Consider the following 13,106-nt stretch of genomic DNA (forward strand, 5'->3'; position numbering starts at 1 on the left):
TACTCAAGATATCGTAAAAGACAACCAGATTAAAATGAGATACGTTCAATCAACAACTCTGCTGATCTTTATACCAAAGCACTGCTAACTGCTATTTTCAGAACACACGTTCATAATATTGGCAAGAGGCATGTTCAGAAGATGTAACAACTCAGGCGTTGCCTACTTGAGGGGGAGTCAACTTTATGCTGCACTCTTTTTCCCTTAGCTAAAGTTTTATCCCAATGAGTTTTCTTTAGCAAGGTTTTTAACGAGGCAGTACTAGTTATTCTCTAATAAAATTGTCATCCAAGGGGGAGTGTTATAAAATATCTAGATTGTGTTATAAAATATCTAGATTGGATGTTAATTTTATTATTATTATATTTCTTGCATAGTAATATTTTATACTATAAATAGACATGTATGGTAACCATTTAAGGTGCACCATTTCTCTTGAAATATCAATATCAATATTTCTTCTCTCCTTCTTCTCTCTTTTTTCTCTCTTTGTTCTTATAACCATTAAAGGTAGTTATAAGCCTACTGAATTATAACATGTTTTTGTTTGTATATGTGTTGTGTATATATAGAATTTAAAAAGGGAAAAAAAAACAAAAAATGCCAACGGTAGAAAAGGAGATATGTATTATTATTTTTTTCTTTTAATTGACCGAACCAAAAAGCTCGTCGCCTATGCGGCTAACTAGTAGGGGACGCAACATCGTAACAGGGTTGGGGAGTGGGGCAACTTGCGACGGGGTAGGCGACGTGGGGGAGACGAACTCCCACTCCCACTGCTCTTATTTACTCCGTATTTATCTATTTTAGCAATCTCCAACTTTCATTTCCTAACCTTTTCTCTATTTCTTTCATGCTTTTGTGTGTGCAAAAAGAACACAAACACAATAATTAAACGGCTTAAATAAAACTAGCCCCATAAAAATAATCTTTAAAAACTATTCCAAAAGGTAAATTAAAAGGCAACACAATCACGTATCATATATTCATATATGCTAATTCAAAGCAAAACGACTTCACATGTTTGAATCGATATTTCATATTCGAAGTTATTTTATATTCTAAAGTAGACCAAAAGTCAAATTTAAAAGCAACACAATCATTCTAATTTGAAGATAAATCACCACTTCACAACATCACACGTTTGAAACATGTAATTCTAAATTACACAATTTATTTATTTAAATATTTTTTTTTTTTTTTTTTTATATATATATATATTTATGAAGGCAAGGCATTCTAAATTACACTTTACAAAATAGGAAGAACCATTTTATCTCATTGAAAAGTTATACGAAAGACCTTTGTGTACAAATGGACAAACACAAACTGGACTTTCTTAACAGCCTATTGTGTAAAAAGTAAAAACTGTACCAAAACTGATTGCAACATCAGGTGGACTTAGTTTGGTTTCTAGAGGGGTGTATTCACGATCAAGATGATTAATTCCGGGTGGGATTTTAGTGTTATAGTACCTTTAGGTCCCGTTTGGCTCACGGAATTCAATGAGATTTCGGCAGAATTGGAATTGAATTTAGATATGCGTCGTGTCTAAATTCAATTCCAATTCCTCCGAAATCTAATTCGGAATTGGAATTGAATTAGACACGCGTCGTGTCTAAATTCAATTCCAATTCAACCGAAATCTCATTGGATTCCGTGAGCCAAACGGGGCCTAAGGGGTGTGTTTGGCTATTGCAGATCGTTTTGGTTTGTGTCAATCATTTTCCCTGTTAATTACCGCTTCTGCAGAAGTCGGGCCCGATTAACGTATCAGTGACAATGGGAGATAAGATAACTAGACTCCATCTTAACCTTAAATTCCCAATTTTTGAAATGTCTGAAACACGATAATAATCATATCTATCAAAACCGGAACTTTTCTCTTTTATAAGCAAAGTATTATCATTTATGATTTATCACATCAAAGGTAACAAACGAGGTATATTTAAGAATGCATATAGACCAAGGTAGACAAGATACATTGTCACGCATGCTCTATATCGATTATTCAGATGCAAAAATAGTCTCAACATGCTCTGTCTCGAATACTCAGATGCAACAATAGTATCAATAGTGATATATCTTACCAATATTAAGCACATAAAAACATAATTATAAACTCATAATTTACCATAAATCAAGCTCTTATTGTTTTTTCAACAAAAGAGGACCAACATTATCTCCAGTAGCTTTATTATGTTTCACATGGCTACCATCACAGAGTGGGAATGTGCCAGACCTCCAACATCTACACAGAATCACAAGTCAACGTCAAAATCAAATGGTCAAAATTGACTTTATCCCAGCCCGATTATAAATTTAAATTATATAAAGAAAAATAAGATTATATGATTAATGAGTCGAGATTGAGCCGAGCTCGAAAATGAGTTGAGTTCTAGCATAATATATTAGGCTCGAAGCGAGCCGAGCTCTATGAAATTTAAACGAGTCGAACTCAAAGCCTGACGGGCTCGGCTCATTTACAGCCCTAGTAAAAACATATTACTATTAACTTAAGTTATACTACCAATTAATAAGCTTCTAGCTAGTAAGGTTAAGTTTACATTTCATTAAACATACAAGTAAGGTAAAGAAACATTGAGCCACCAAAACCTAATAAGCAGTACTGTAACAAATAAATTGATCAATGCGAAATTGGATTAAATTAAGGAAACAAAAACCTGCAATAGGCGGTGAGAGGTTTAGCGAGTTCGGTAACAACAACAGAATCGACGACTTTGTCTTCGGTTTTTCTGATTTCAGGGTTTATGCCACCGCCGCCTTCTGCTCTCACGGCAACCATCCGCCGCGAGGAGTGATTGACACGCGTTGCTATTCCGCCGCCCACGGTGGCTCTTTGCGGCGGTGATGATAAGCCCAAAGGAATAGCAACTCCAACTATGCTCGCCATCGTTCTCTGTTATCTGCAATTGCTGTGTTTGTAGAAAGAAATATTTGTGTAGGTGAAATTTACGACGGAGACAGATGATAGTGAACTTGTGGAGAACACACTCTCTTATCGTTGTCTTACACGTGGATATCCCATTCATCACACGTTTATTGCCGTGAACAATTTTAATTTGATTTTCTATTTTTCCTTTTGAAAAAAATTAAATAAAAATAGAAATGAAATTTCTACCTATGTTAGCAATTAGAATAAACAAAAAGCAAAATAAATGCGTAAAAATAAATAAAATAATTGCTTGTATATTTTGATAAATTAAATCAAACCCACAAAAATTGCATACCAATAGGTGATTGTCGTTTGACATCTTGAGCGGCACACAATCTTGTTTCTTTTAATATATGTAATAAAATAAAATAAAATAAAATAATAATAATAACGCCAAAATTGATACGTTTTATCAACTTTTGTGACATTTTTCGACGTCGACATAAACTCTTACATACTCAATAATGAATTACATTGACTAAAAGCACCGATACACACCGATTTAAACGATGATAACCAATAAAGCATTAATCAAACGACGTACGTATAACTGATGAACAAACCAACATTTGAAACACTAATCGAAATCTCTAGTATCCTATTTTTGCCACAATCGACATCATTATCTAGCAAACCCAAATCAACAGCTAACCCGTTACAAATCATATCCAAAAGCCGGTCTTACAAACGAGTATTAAGTTCACAGTGTTGAATCGATCTCATTTTTTTTTTTCAAACAATCAAATAAAAGATGGGCCTTTGACTCAAACATATAATTGGGTCATATACACGGTCTTTAAAACGGCCCAAATAAGTCCAGGCAAAATATACGATATTATTATAAGCCGTACACACCGTAGTCGAGACTATTATCAGGACTTTTTTTCTGCTATCAATCGATCGATTGATCGATCAGAACATTAGCTTGAAAATGGCGAACCTGCTACGATGTCAGAGGATTGGCTGTGACGCTACTTTCAGTGAAAACGATAATCCTGAAGACTCGTGCACTTATCATGAATCGGTTAGTGATGATTTTGCCCTAATTCATCTTCTGCGTGTTTTATCAGAATCGGTTCGAAAGTAGCTTTACTATAATGATCTAAAGGAGTAACTAATTTTTAGGCTTTTCATTGATATCTTTAATATGTAAACATCGGCCATTTTAATATCGAACATTGATATCTTAAATTAATCTAATTATTGTGCTATATGTAAACATATAACTTTTTATGCTAGTAATACTCTTAGCCTTATTAATGATTGATTGATTGTCTGCTTTTAGTTTTTGCTATATTTCAGTAAATTTAGTAGACCGAGTGATAGAGGGCTTGTATAATGTGAAGAGTTAGTTACATATGATATATAGATATAGATAAATTGAGACTTATGTTTATATCTATATTATTAAAATTACTCCAATTATTAGCGTAGGTGAGGATATGATCTAACTTACATCTTCACTTGAAGTACTGCCAGAAATATGTATATTCTGAATGTGTTTTGCCTATACATACTATTTGGATATTGGAACAATGTTTTTTTAAGAGAAGTTGAAGGAACAAACTAGATACACAAGAATTAATAGACTTGAAACAGTATCAAAGAACTACCTGTTACATAATGTTTTGGATTTCGAGCCCATACATATAGCGTATGTAAGTTTCTGGTTTCTAAATAATCGTTTACCAATGTAATTTATGCAGTGTTTTATGAAGTTTGTGGAAGTTGTATGTAGATGTCCTGTTTTCAAGAAATATTGTACATGTTACTTGCAATTGGTACCGTAGTATAATACTCCTCACTCATGCCCCACGCCCCCCACAACGCTCCATAGGGGTCGTTGTGAGCGTTTTAACTTGCCAAGTCAGACCACCCATGCCCACAATGGGCGTGTAGGGAATCGTCTTGGTAAGGTTTAGGAACCAATTTCTTGTTACAGTGTAGTCATTAAAACGTAACGTAACTGTATTTCTTCATAGTTGTATTATACACAATAAAGTTGCAAGATATGACACAGTTATAGACAAGTGAAATAATATTTATCAACGTGTGTGTATGTGTGTATTCAGACGTGCTTTACATTCCTCGTAAAACTGCAACAAATTTTGTGGTTATCCTGTTACTGTCAATTTTGCTTATTTGGTAAAAATAAATGAACAGCATATGTTACACGGTAAATAAATGTCTAATTTGTTTGTTTTTTTGTGCATGGGTGCTATCTCCTAACTGGATCATAATTTCTTCAGGGAGTAAGTTTCTCTCTTCTACCTGTTGTTACATATATATTTTAATTTTAAATACCATTAATTTATGGTATAAATAAAATAAATGTTAATGACTTGTTTTTCAGCCGCTGTTTCACGATGGTATGAAAGAGTGGAGCTGTTGCAAGAAAAGGAGTCACGATTTCAGCTTATTTCTGGAAATTCCAGGGTATGTTTTATTTAGTACTGTACTACTGTTCTATATTTGGTTCCTTATGCGTGTCTATGTTCTGCCCAAATAATGTTCTTAGAGTTTCACTGGTCATACATAGTCTTTTTAGTTCATATTCTACCATTAGTTGCAGATATCTCACACTATCAGCATGAATTATAACTGAAATATCACATTCTCGTTACTTCTCGTTGTGATGTATATGCAATCCACTTTCTTTTTATAGCTCTGACTTCTGAATCTAAAATATATCAATTTCAACTGCTTTTAAAACGTTTTTGGCTAATGGTTTCATATGGTGGAACTGTGATATATCACTACTAGTATGTGTGTAAGTGTGTAACAGTTAAATCCCGGTAATATGTCAGAAGGTCAGTTCAAATTGTTTTAGTTTTAAATTTTGTCATATACCCAACACAGCACACATGCTTCTCAACAGCTTAGTATTGTTTATTGTGGCTTAAAATTGTAACCTAGAGGCTGCCATTGAGTCAGATGTTTTTGTAGGTGGTAGTTTCTTCTACACTAATGTGACTACTATTGGTATTTTGTTCATCCATATGTGTATACATGTATCTTTCATACTGTTCCATTATACATAGTTATCGATATACTTTAATGACTCAGTCGTTTCTCGTTCAAGATGCAAAACCGGAAAACACACAACTGAAAAACCAGTCCTAGCAAAGGCTAATCCAACCCCAAAGCCAGCAACTAAAACAGCAAGTCCTGCAACTAATGTGTCGGCTAAAGAAGCTTGCCCAAGGTGCCGTCAAGGATTCTTTTGCTCTGACCATGGTATTTATCTACCAATTAATATTTTTTTCTAAAAAAAAATTATAAGCAATTATACTTTTTTGAGGGAGTGTTTAATGTTAGAGTTCCTAATTAGTTTTTTAATGTTTAGGTTCACAAGTGAAAGATAATATAAAACCCTCATATCAAGTTCAATCTACTTCAGAGGAAGGTAATGCAGATTTGAAAGAAAACGTGAAAGCTCAAGCGAAGAAAATTGTTGACATAAACCAGCCTCAAATATGTAAAAACAAAGGGTGTGGTCAAACTTTCAAAGAAATCGATAACCATGAAACTGCTTGTAATTACCATCCTGGTCCTGCTGTCTTCCATGACCGATTGAGAGGGGTAAGATTGTCAACTCTTTATTAATGAGTTGTTACACTTTCTTTTAATCCGTCTTGTTTTGAATTACCAACTCTTTATTACTTTATAGTATAAGTTTTGTTTGTAACTATATTTTTTATGATGCAGTGGAAATGTTGTGATATTCATGTGAAGGAATTTGATGAGTTCATGACCATACCACCATGTGCAAAGGGATGGCACAACGCAGATGCTGCATCGTAACTATCATAAGACTGCGCTATTTTTAGGTACTGAATTTGCTCTACCAAAACTGGCTGTTCTGTTGTAGAACCATTTACTTATTTCGTCGAAATTGAAGCGCACTTTTTTTCTTTATGTTCAAACTTTATATAAGTATGAGATTTAAAAAACTGGACATCATATAAGGATGATTGCTTTCATTTATATTACTTCTCGACCAACTCTTATTTGGGTCCGGTTAACCTGATTGTCACCCATAGATACAAGTATGACTAATGTTAGAAACCTGATAAGATTTCATGAATGGTAGTTCGTTACCAATGATATCCCCCTTTGAACGTGACAATCAAATAAGGTTCAAATAATTGGTACAAGTCTAAAATTTGTCTAAAACATAAAAAAGAGGTATGCTGCAACATTACTTCCGCATGAAAACGTTCAAATTTAGAGATTAACGAGTTGAAAAAAGTCCGCCGGTTATTGTAAGAAATGTTTTTGCTTTATACTATACACACTTTTTCAGTACTTAATAATTACAAAGCGTAGATTCACACTTGGTACAAACCTTTTATTAAATTAAAATATATGTTCTCCACAAATGTATATAAAAACTTTTTTAAAGATGTTACGGAAAGAAAACGTTTTTAAAAAGAAAACGATTTCAACGAAAAGATACAAAGAAATGACTCGCTGATGCCCGAACCTAGAAAGCAGTACACAAAACAAACTATCTATAACAGAGCTTCATCTACTATAAACCAGAACCAAACCGAACTAAATAGAGGGTATCGAAGCAAAATAAAAACTAGCAACGTCGACCTAGTGACAAACCACAAGCGCATCCAAAACAACAAAAACACGACAACTCAACCAAATTAAAATTCGACCTTTTTAACTTGCCATCTAAATCTCCCGACGAACCGACATTGACATTATCTTATAATCACAAAATATAGTAACTTACAACATTATGCTATTATATTATTGTAATTATAAATTATAGATTATAGATAATAGATATAGATTTACGTATGTGACGAAGCTCACATCGAAAAGCCCAATACGTTCTAAAAACATAAAACAAAACCCCTCTATCATTAACTGGTCCACCATTATAACAAAAGCCCATTTAACAGCCCAAATAACTATATCACTCAAAAAACCCTACGTCAGTATCATCACTCTATTTAACATAGCCATAGCCGTAGTCCTGTAAGTCTAGAGAAAGAAATAGTGAGTTGGAGAGAGAAACAGCAATGGGACGACGTGTCATCCGAGCACAGCGTAAGGGAGCTGGTTCCATATTCAAATCACACTCGCAAGGTCCTAACCCTTTATCGTTTATTATTTTTTTTTCTAAAAAAAATTTATATATTGAAAAGCAACATATTTAGTCAATAATTTTATCTTACTTTTCTAATCGGATTGTTTAGTGTTAGAGTTGTTAATTCTTTTTTTAATTGTTAATTTAGGTTCGCAAGTGAAAGATGATCCAAAACCTTCTCAATCTACTTCAGAGGAAGGTAATTCAGATTTGAAAGAAAGCGTGAAAGCTCCAGAAAACAAAATTGTTGACATAAACCAACCTCAAATCAGTAACAACAAGGGATGTGATCAAACTATCGAAGAAATCGATAACCATGCAAACGTTCAAAATTAATTAGAGATACTTATATAATACAGAGTAATTTAGTACTATCATGCAATAATGTATGTATGATCTACAAATTATTTATTTGATCGAATGCTATTTTGACAGTTTTGGTACTATTTAAACTTAATCTGCTAAGGAATATATAATTCAGCTTTACTGATTATATTATGTTATGTTATTCACAACTACCAATCATAACATTATCTCATGTTTTACTTTTTAAGTATAATAAATTTCATATCAACCATGATATAAGTTCGAAACAAATTTTTTTTTTCAATGATCGTTTACCAAATGATAAAGTAACTTGCTGTTTAGTCTCGTTCTTTCCATGGCCATTTGACCATTAGGAATGATTTAATGTAGCCGATTTAGTAGTATTCATGTTGTCATGGCTCTAGTCCGCCGTTTTAACGTTTTTGTTTCTAGCATAGTAGCATAATGTTCGTTTCATCCTGTTGGTGAGCCATTTTGTTTAGGTCATGTTTGGTTAGGGCTCGTTTGTTTGGTTTATCATTCTACTCCATTGTACATGTTAATCTTCTCTAATGTTATTATGTTTTTTCCGCATAAAGATAATTTTTTTTATAAAGTAACCATTATCTACAATAGTTTAATAATCATGGGGGCCCACAAAACAGGCATGGATTACCACACAAGCCCATGACTTTTTGATCGCTTTCATATTTCGCTCATCTAATACGAACAACCTGTATGCAAATCAACACAAGTAACATAATCAATAACCAGTTAACATAAATGTAATCAAAAAGAAAAAGTTTTGAGTTGATCGATTGTAGTAGCCATCTAATCTGTATATCGAAAAGTGACAATATCTAAACTTCAGTCGGTATCATTTATGGGTGATGATCCGCACACCTTAATTTTTATCGGCTCATTAAACATATTTGCTAGAGAAAGTGTTTTTAATCCATAAATTATTATAAAAACAGTATTTGTGTAAAACAAAAAGGGAGCATACATTTACCATTAAGATACTTCATTTCTGTTCATCAATACTTTTATATGATGAATGGTTGAGGTTGAGGGCCTATCCTCCTTTATAGTGGAGGTCATGGGTTCGATTCTAGATAGCTGCAGTTAATCCCTCGTGGCCACGGAGGCCCGCAATGACTCCATAAGGCAAATCATTTTTTATTGATTGCACGAGCTAGCCAGCAACGCCCCCGATGCTTAATCGTTTCATTTAGGCACCTACTGACACTAAAGCCGTTCCACTCATGCTTCTCTAACGAGAATCACTTCGTTCCACTCTCCCAACACGCCAGCAAGCCATTCCTAGTGGCTTAGCCCTTGTTAAAGGCTAAAGAGTGTACTGAACACTCACCCTTTCTCGCCAGCAAGCTGGTCGCAAAATAGGTAGTGGCCCTGATATTAGTGAATTCGTAAAATAAGTTGGATACCACGTTAAATAAAAATACTTTTATATGGTCTTGTGCAAGTATTTTAGACAAATCTGGAGATAGTAATGGATTCTAAAATAAAATATAATAAAAGAGGAGAAGATGATCTAACACTTAAGATTCTTTTGCTAATAAACTTAAATTAATAGCATATATTTGTAGTTTATACTATAGCAATCAGTCAAGCAGACAACCATTTATTAAAAACATACAAATTCTTGTTACTTTCATATAATTACTTGTTATGTGCAATTTGTAGATCTGTGTAGCAACAAAATCTTGGCTCATGTGACTCTGCTAAAACATATCAACACCCCATAAAATATTTTATGATAAATTACAATTAACAGTAACTAAACTATGAGTATTCTAAAATACAAATCAGGGTAGGGAGCCAAAACACAAATCTTTCAAGATCTTGAATTAGACTCAACTCAATAAATTTACATACCAATCTATATCATGAATACTACTACCCCAAATCACCTAAGAAAAAGGAATCAAATTTTTTATAAAAAAAAAAAAAAATGGAAATAAAGCAATTTTGCTCAACTAGTATGCTGCAGCTGCTGCTGCATATTCTTGAGATTGGTGCAATTTAACAAGGCTTTAGCATTCATCTCCCTTTCAAACCTCCAAATATAATTTAAACCCACTAAAAGTTCAGTTATTGCAGCCTCAGTTTTGTATTGATCTGCAAAAAAAAGTGTTTGCAAAAGCAGAACACCAGTTTTTGGAATCAAATTCTGATGTTCAAAGCTTCTTTCACTTTGCCATTTCATCATGTTATGTGCCAATGGTGACAACCATCCTAATATCTTCCCCAAAGCTTCTTTCCATTGACCCGCAAGAACCGGGTCGGTTGCTGTAAACCCGACCCCTTTTAACCGACACCTTAACGAACACCGAATACTATTAGGCAACATTGAGTAAATATCATCCCTTGCATCAACACCAACCAATTGAGGAGATCTTATCATTCTTTCTGTCACAATGATCAAATTGGCATAATGTAAAGCAAGAGCAGCAGCTCCTAATGTGTTTGATGATGGTTTGAAAATCTTTGAATTCGTCTCGAAAAAACCATGTGAAAGATGGTTGTTTTCTTGATGTTTTGAGCTTTTGATCAACGGCCCTGATACAAAGTTGAATGAATCCGATGGTTGATCGGATGGATAAACGGTAGCCGATGCCGAAAGACTACGTGGAAGTGAAGGTGGAAAATAACCATAACCATGTTTAATATTGAAAACAAGTTTAATTCTTGCAAGAATTGTGAAAATTGTTTTTGCAAGTAGTGAAGTTATTGTATCAAAACTTCTATTCCATAAAGACTTCTCTTTTAAATACTTAATTTCATGTTTTTGCCATTGTAACTTATTTTGCAAATCAAGAACCTTTTGTTGCATCACTGTATGATCACTTTTATGATTATTGTTATTAACACATTGTAACGATTTTTTCAAACCGTTTTCGATGACAGTTAACTCATCGATCTCTCGATGAAGCGAATTAGTAGCTGTAACATATCTTTCCATCTTCTTAATTTTGGCCTCCATTTCTTTCCAGCTCAAAATCCAACCATATGGATCACGACCCGTATTCGCGAACCCGTCAAACAACGTCTCAAAAGACTGTAAACTCGTGTCTTCACATCTTTTACTCATTCTTGACACTGTTTTCGCAACAACTTTCAAGTTTTCAACCATCTCAGCACACGCTAGGCTGAGAAGAAACACATCATCCGTTGAGACAATTTTACGAACACCTTCTGTGCATATCGATTCGTTGCGTAAACGGGCCATACTTTTATCGGATAGAATCTGCCACATGTAATTCAACTTCGGCATCACTCCGGCAATCTCGAAAGCTAAAACACCCACCTGTGATTTCTTGATTCCGTTTGGATGTGTAGCGTGAACGGAATCAAAACTGTGTGATATTGATTTCTTAACTTTTGTTAGCCATGTTTCAATACCCATGATGGTATCACAAATTAGACGTAGAAAGATGAAAGCTTTATGAGTGTATGTGTGTGTATATGCGGTTGGTTTTGAAATTAATTGATGCGTGGGTGTGTATATACAGTTGGTTATGAATTAATTGATTGCGAATGTTTTAGGGTTTGAAGTGCGTGAATGAATTTAATTTGAAAGAGATTGAATTTGAAGGTTTGATGGGGCTCATGGAAAGTGTGAGGAGATGCATTATATTGCCTGCTTAATTACAAAAGGCACATGCATTGTGAGAGTGTCAATTTATTCCTTTTCCTTTTTAAGTCAAAACAATCATTTATATTTTTTTACTTAGCTTATTATTATTATTATTATTTTATTATTATTATTATTATTATTATTATTATTATTATTATTGATTAATTACTATTATTATTATTATTATTATTATTGATTAATGATTAATTACTAGTATCAATTATTATTATTATTATCTTGTTATTATTATATTATTTTTATTATCTTATTAATATTTTTTATTGTTATTTATTTATTTTGTAACGAGAACTCCTAATGAATTAGCACATTGGCTGCTAATAACATGTAAAATTTGGACATCAGGAACGTCACCTTGATTAAAGCACTTTCGATCAACTGTAAATTATCTCTAATTAGGATCATTAGGGTACATTGACAAGGATTGAACTCGGAATTAGGAGTCTTGTGTGCACAAACTTTAATGTTGTAAATGCCTATTTTGTTACTCCGCATTGTTATATTTAATCATATTAATATTAATATTAATATTATGTTCATATTTTATCAACTCCCTCGTGTATCGTGGTTGTCATTTTTTGACTTAGATGTACAGGTATAGGTTAAAAATAAAATTAATATAATAACTCAAATTTAAATTACTAGTAGGCAGTGGTTTCATTTGATATTCTGAGTATTTTATTTAGATTTTTTTGTCAGCAATATTATTATTCTTCTGTGTGAGGGAATTTATAAATATACATGTTTGTTTTATCTTATGTGTATGTGTTGTGGCTTAATCAATCATCAAATAAATATCTATACTAATACTAATACTAATACTATTGTTTCGTCATCCCTTATTCCCTTGCCAAATTTCCCCAAAATCAGTACAAGAAAATTTTAAAATACGGAGTAGAAAAGTTCTAAAAATACAAAATAATAAGTAATTGAACCTCGAACTTTAGATCTACCTCAAGATGCGGATGGTTTGACCTTTGACCAAACACTTTCTAAAAATAGTATTCATAAATCATGATCCATCATCATCTATGCCCTCAAAAACCTACACACCATTA

General features: G+C 33.2%; 3 protein-coding genes across 4 annotated transcripts; 1 reads left to right on the top strand and 2 right to left on the bottom strand.

The window, feature by feature from the left end:
• Positions 1 to 1,868: 1,868 nt before the first annotated feature.
• LOC139862781 (CDGSH iron-sulfur domain-containing protein NEET-like) lies at positions 1,869 to 2,991 on the bottom strand. Its single transcript, XM_071851411.1, has 2 exons — positions 2,685 to 2,991; positions 1,869 to 2,251 (listed from the first exon to the last, which is right to left on the bottom strand). The coding sequence occupies exons 1-2, from the start codon at positions 2,912 to 2,914 to the stop codon at positions 2,149 to 2,151; spliced, it is 333 nt and encodes a 110-aa protein (XP_071707512.1). The 5' UTR covers positions 2,915 to 2,991; the 3' UTR covers positions 1,869 to 2,148.
• An 830-nt stretch (positions 2,992 to 3,821) lies between these two features.
• LOC139862474 (cysteine and histidine-rich domain-containing protein RAR1-like) lies at positions 3,822 to 6,871 on the top strand. Of its 2 annotated transcripts, none has more exons than XM_071851085.1 (5): positions 3,822 to 3,980; positions 5,310 to 5,392; positions 6,039 to 6,193; positions 6,303 to 6,538; positions 6,665 to 6,871. In XM_071851085.1, the coding sequence occupies exons 1-5, from the start codon at positions 3,888 to 3,890 to the stop codon at positions 6,758 to 6,760; spliced, it is 663 nt and encodes a 220-aa protein (XP_071707186.1). In that variant the 5' UTR covers positions 3,822 to 3,887; the 3' UTR covers positions 6,761 to 6,871. The 2 variants fall into 2 exon arrangements, with proteins under 2 accessions (XP_071707186.1, XP_071707187.1); XM_071851086.1 differs by lacking the exon at positions 3,822 to 3,980 and adding an exon at positions 5,166 to 5,208.
• A 3,263-nt stretch (positions 6,872 to 10,134) lies between these two features.
• Positions 10,135 to 11,972, bottom strand: LOC139862653 (protein PSK SIMULATOR 1-like). The gene has a single exon (XM_071851274.1). The coding sequence runs from the start codon at positions 11,797 to 11,799 to the stop codon at positions 10,366 to 10,368; it is 1,434 nt and encodes a 477-aa protein (XP_071707375.1). The 5' UTR covers positions 11,800 to 11,972; the 3' UTR covers positions 10,135 to 10,365.
• Between the last annotated feature and the right edge of the window lie 1,134 nt (positions 11,973 to 13,106).

The sequence above is a fragment of the Rutidosis leptorrhynchoides genome, chromosome 8, assembly GCF_046630445.1.
Source record: "Rutidosis leptorrhynchoides isolate AG116_Rl617_1_P2 chromosome 8, CSIRO_AGI_Rlap_v1, whole genome shotgun sequence".
NCBI lineage: Eukaryota > Viridiplantae > Streptophyta > Magnoliopsida > Asterales > Asteraceae > Rutidosis > Rutidosis leptorrhynchoides.

Coding starts and splice junctions, on each gene's coding strand:
- LOC139862781 (XM_071851411.1), bottom strand. CDS start 2,914: ATGGCGAGCATAGTTGGAGTTGCTATTCCTTTGGGCTTATCATCACCG. Junction 2,252..2,684: donor CCTCTCACCGCCTATTGCAG/GTTTTTGTTTCC, acceptor GATTCTGTGTAG/ATGTTGGAGGTCTGGCACAT.
- LOC139862653 (XM_071851274.1), bottom strand. CDS start 11,799: ATGGGTATTGAAACATGGCTAACAAAAGTTAAGAAATCAATATCACAC.
- LOC139862474 (XM_071851085.1), top strand. CDS start 3,888: ATGGCGAACCTGCTACGATGTCAGAGGATTGGCTGTGACGCTACTTTC. Junction 3,981..5,309: donor CGTGCACTTATCATGAATCG/GTTAGTGATGAT, acceptor CTTGTTTTTCAG/CCGCTGTTTCACGATGGTAT. Junction 6,539..6,664: donor TCCATGACCGATTGAGAGGG/GTAAGATTGTCA, acceptor TTTATGATGCAG/TGGAAATGTTGTGATATTCA.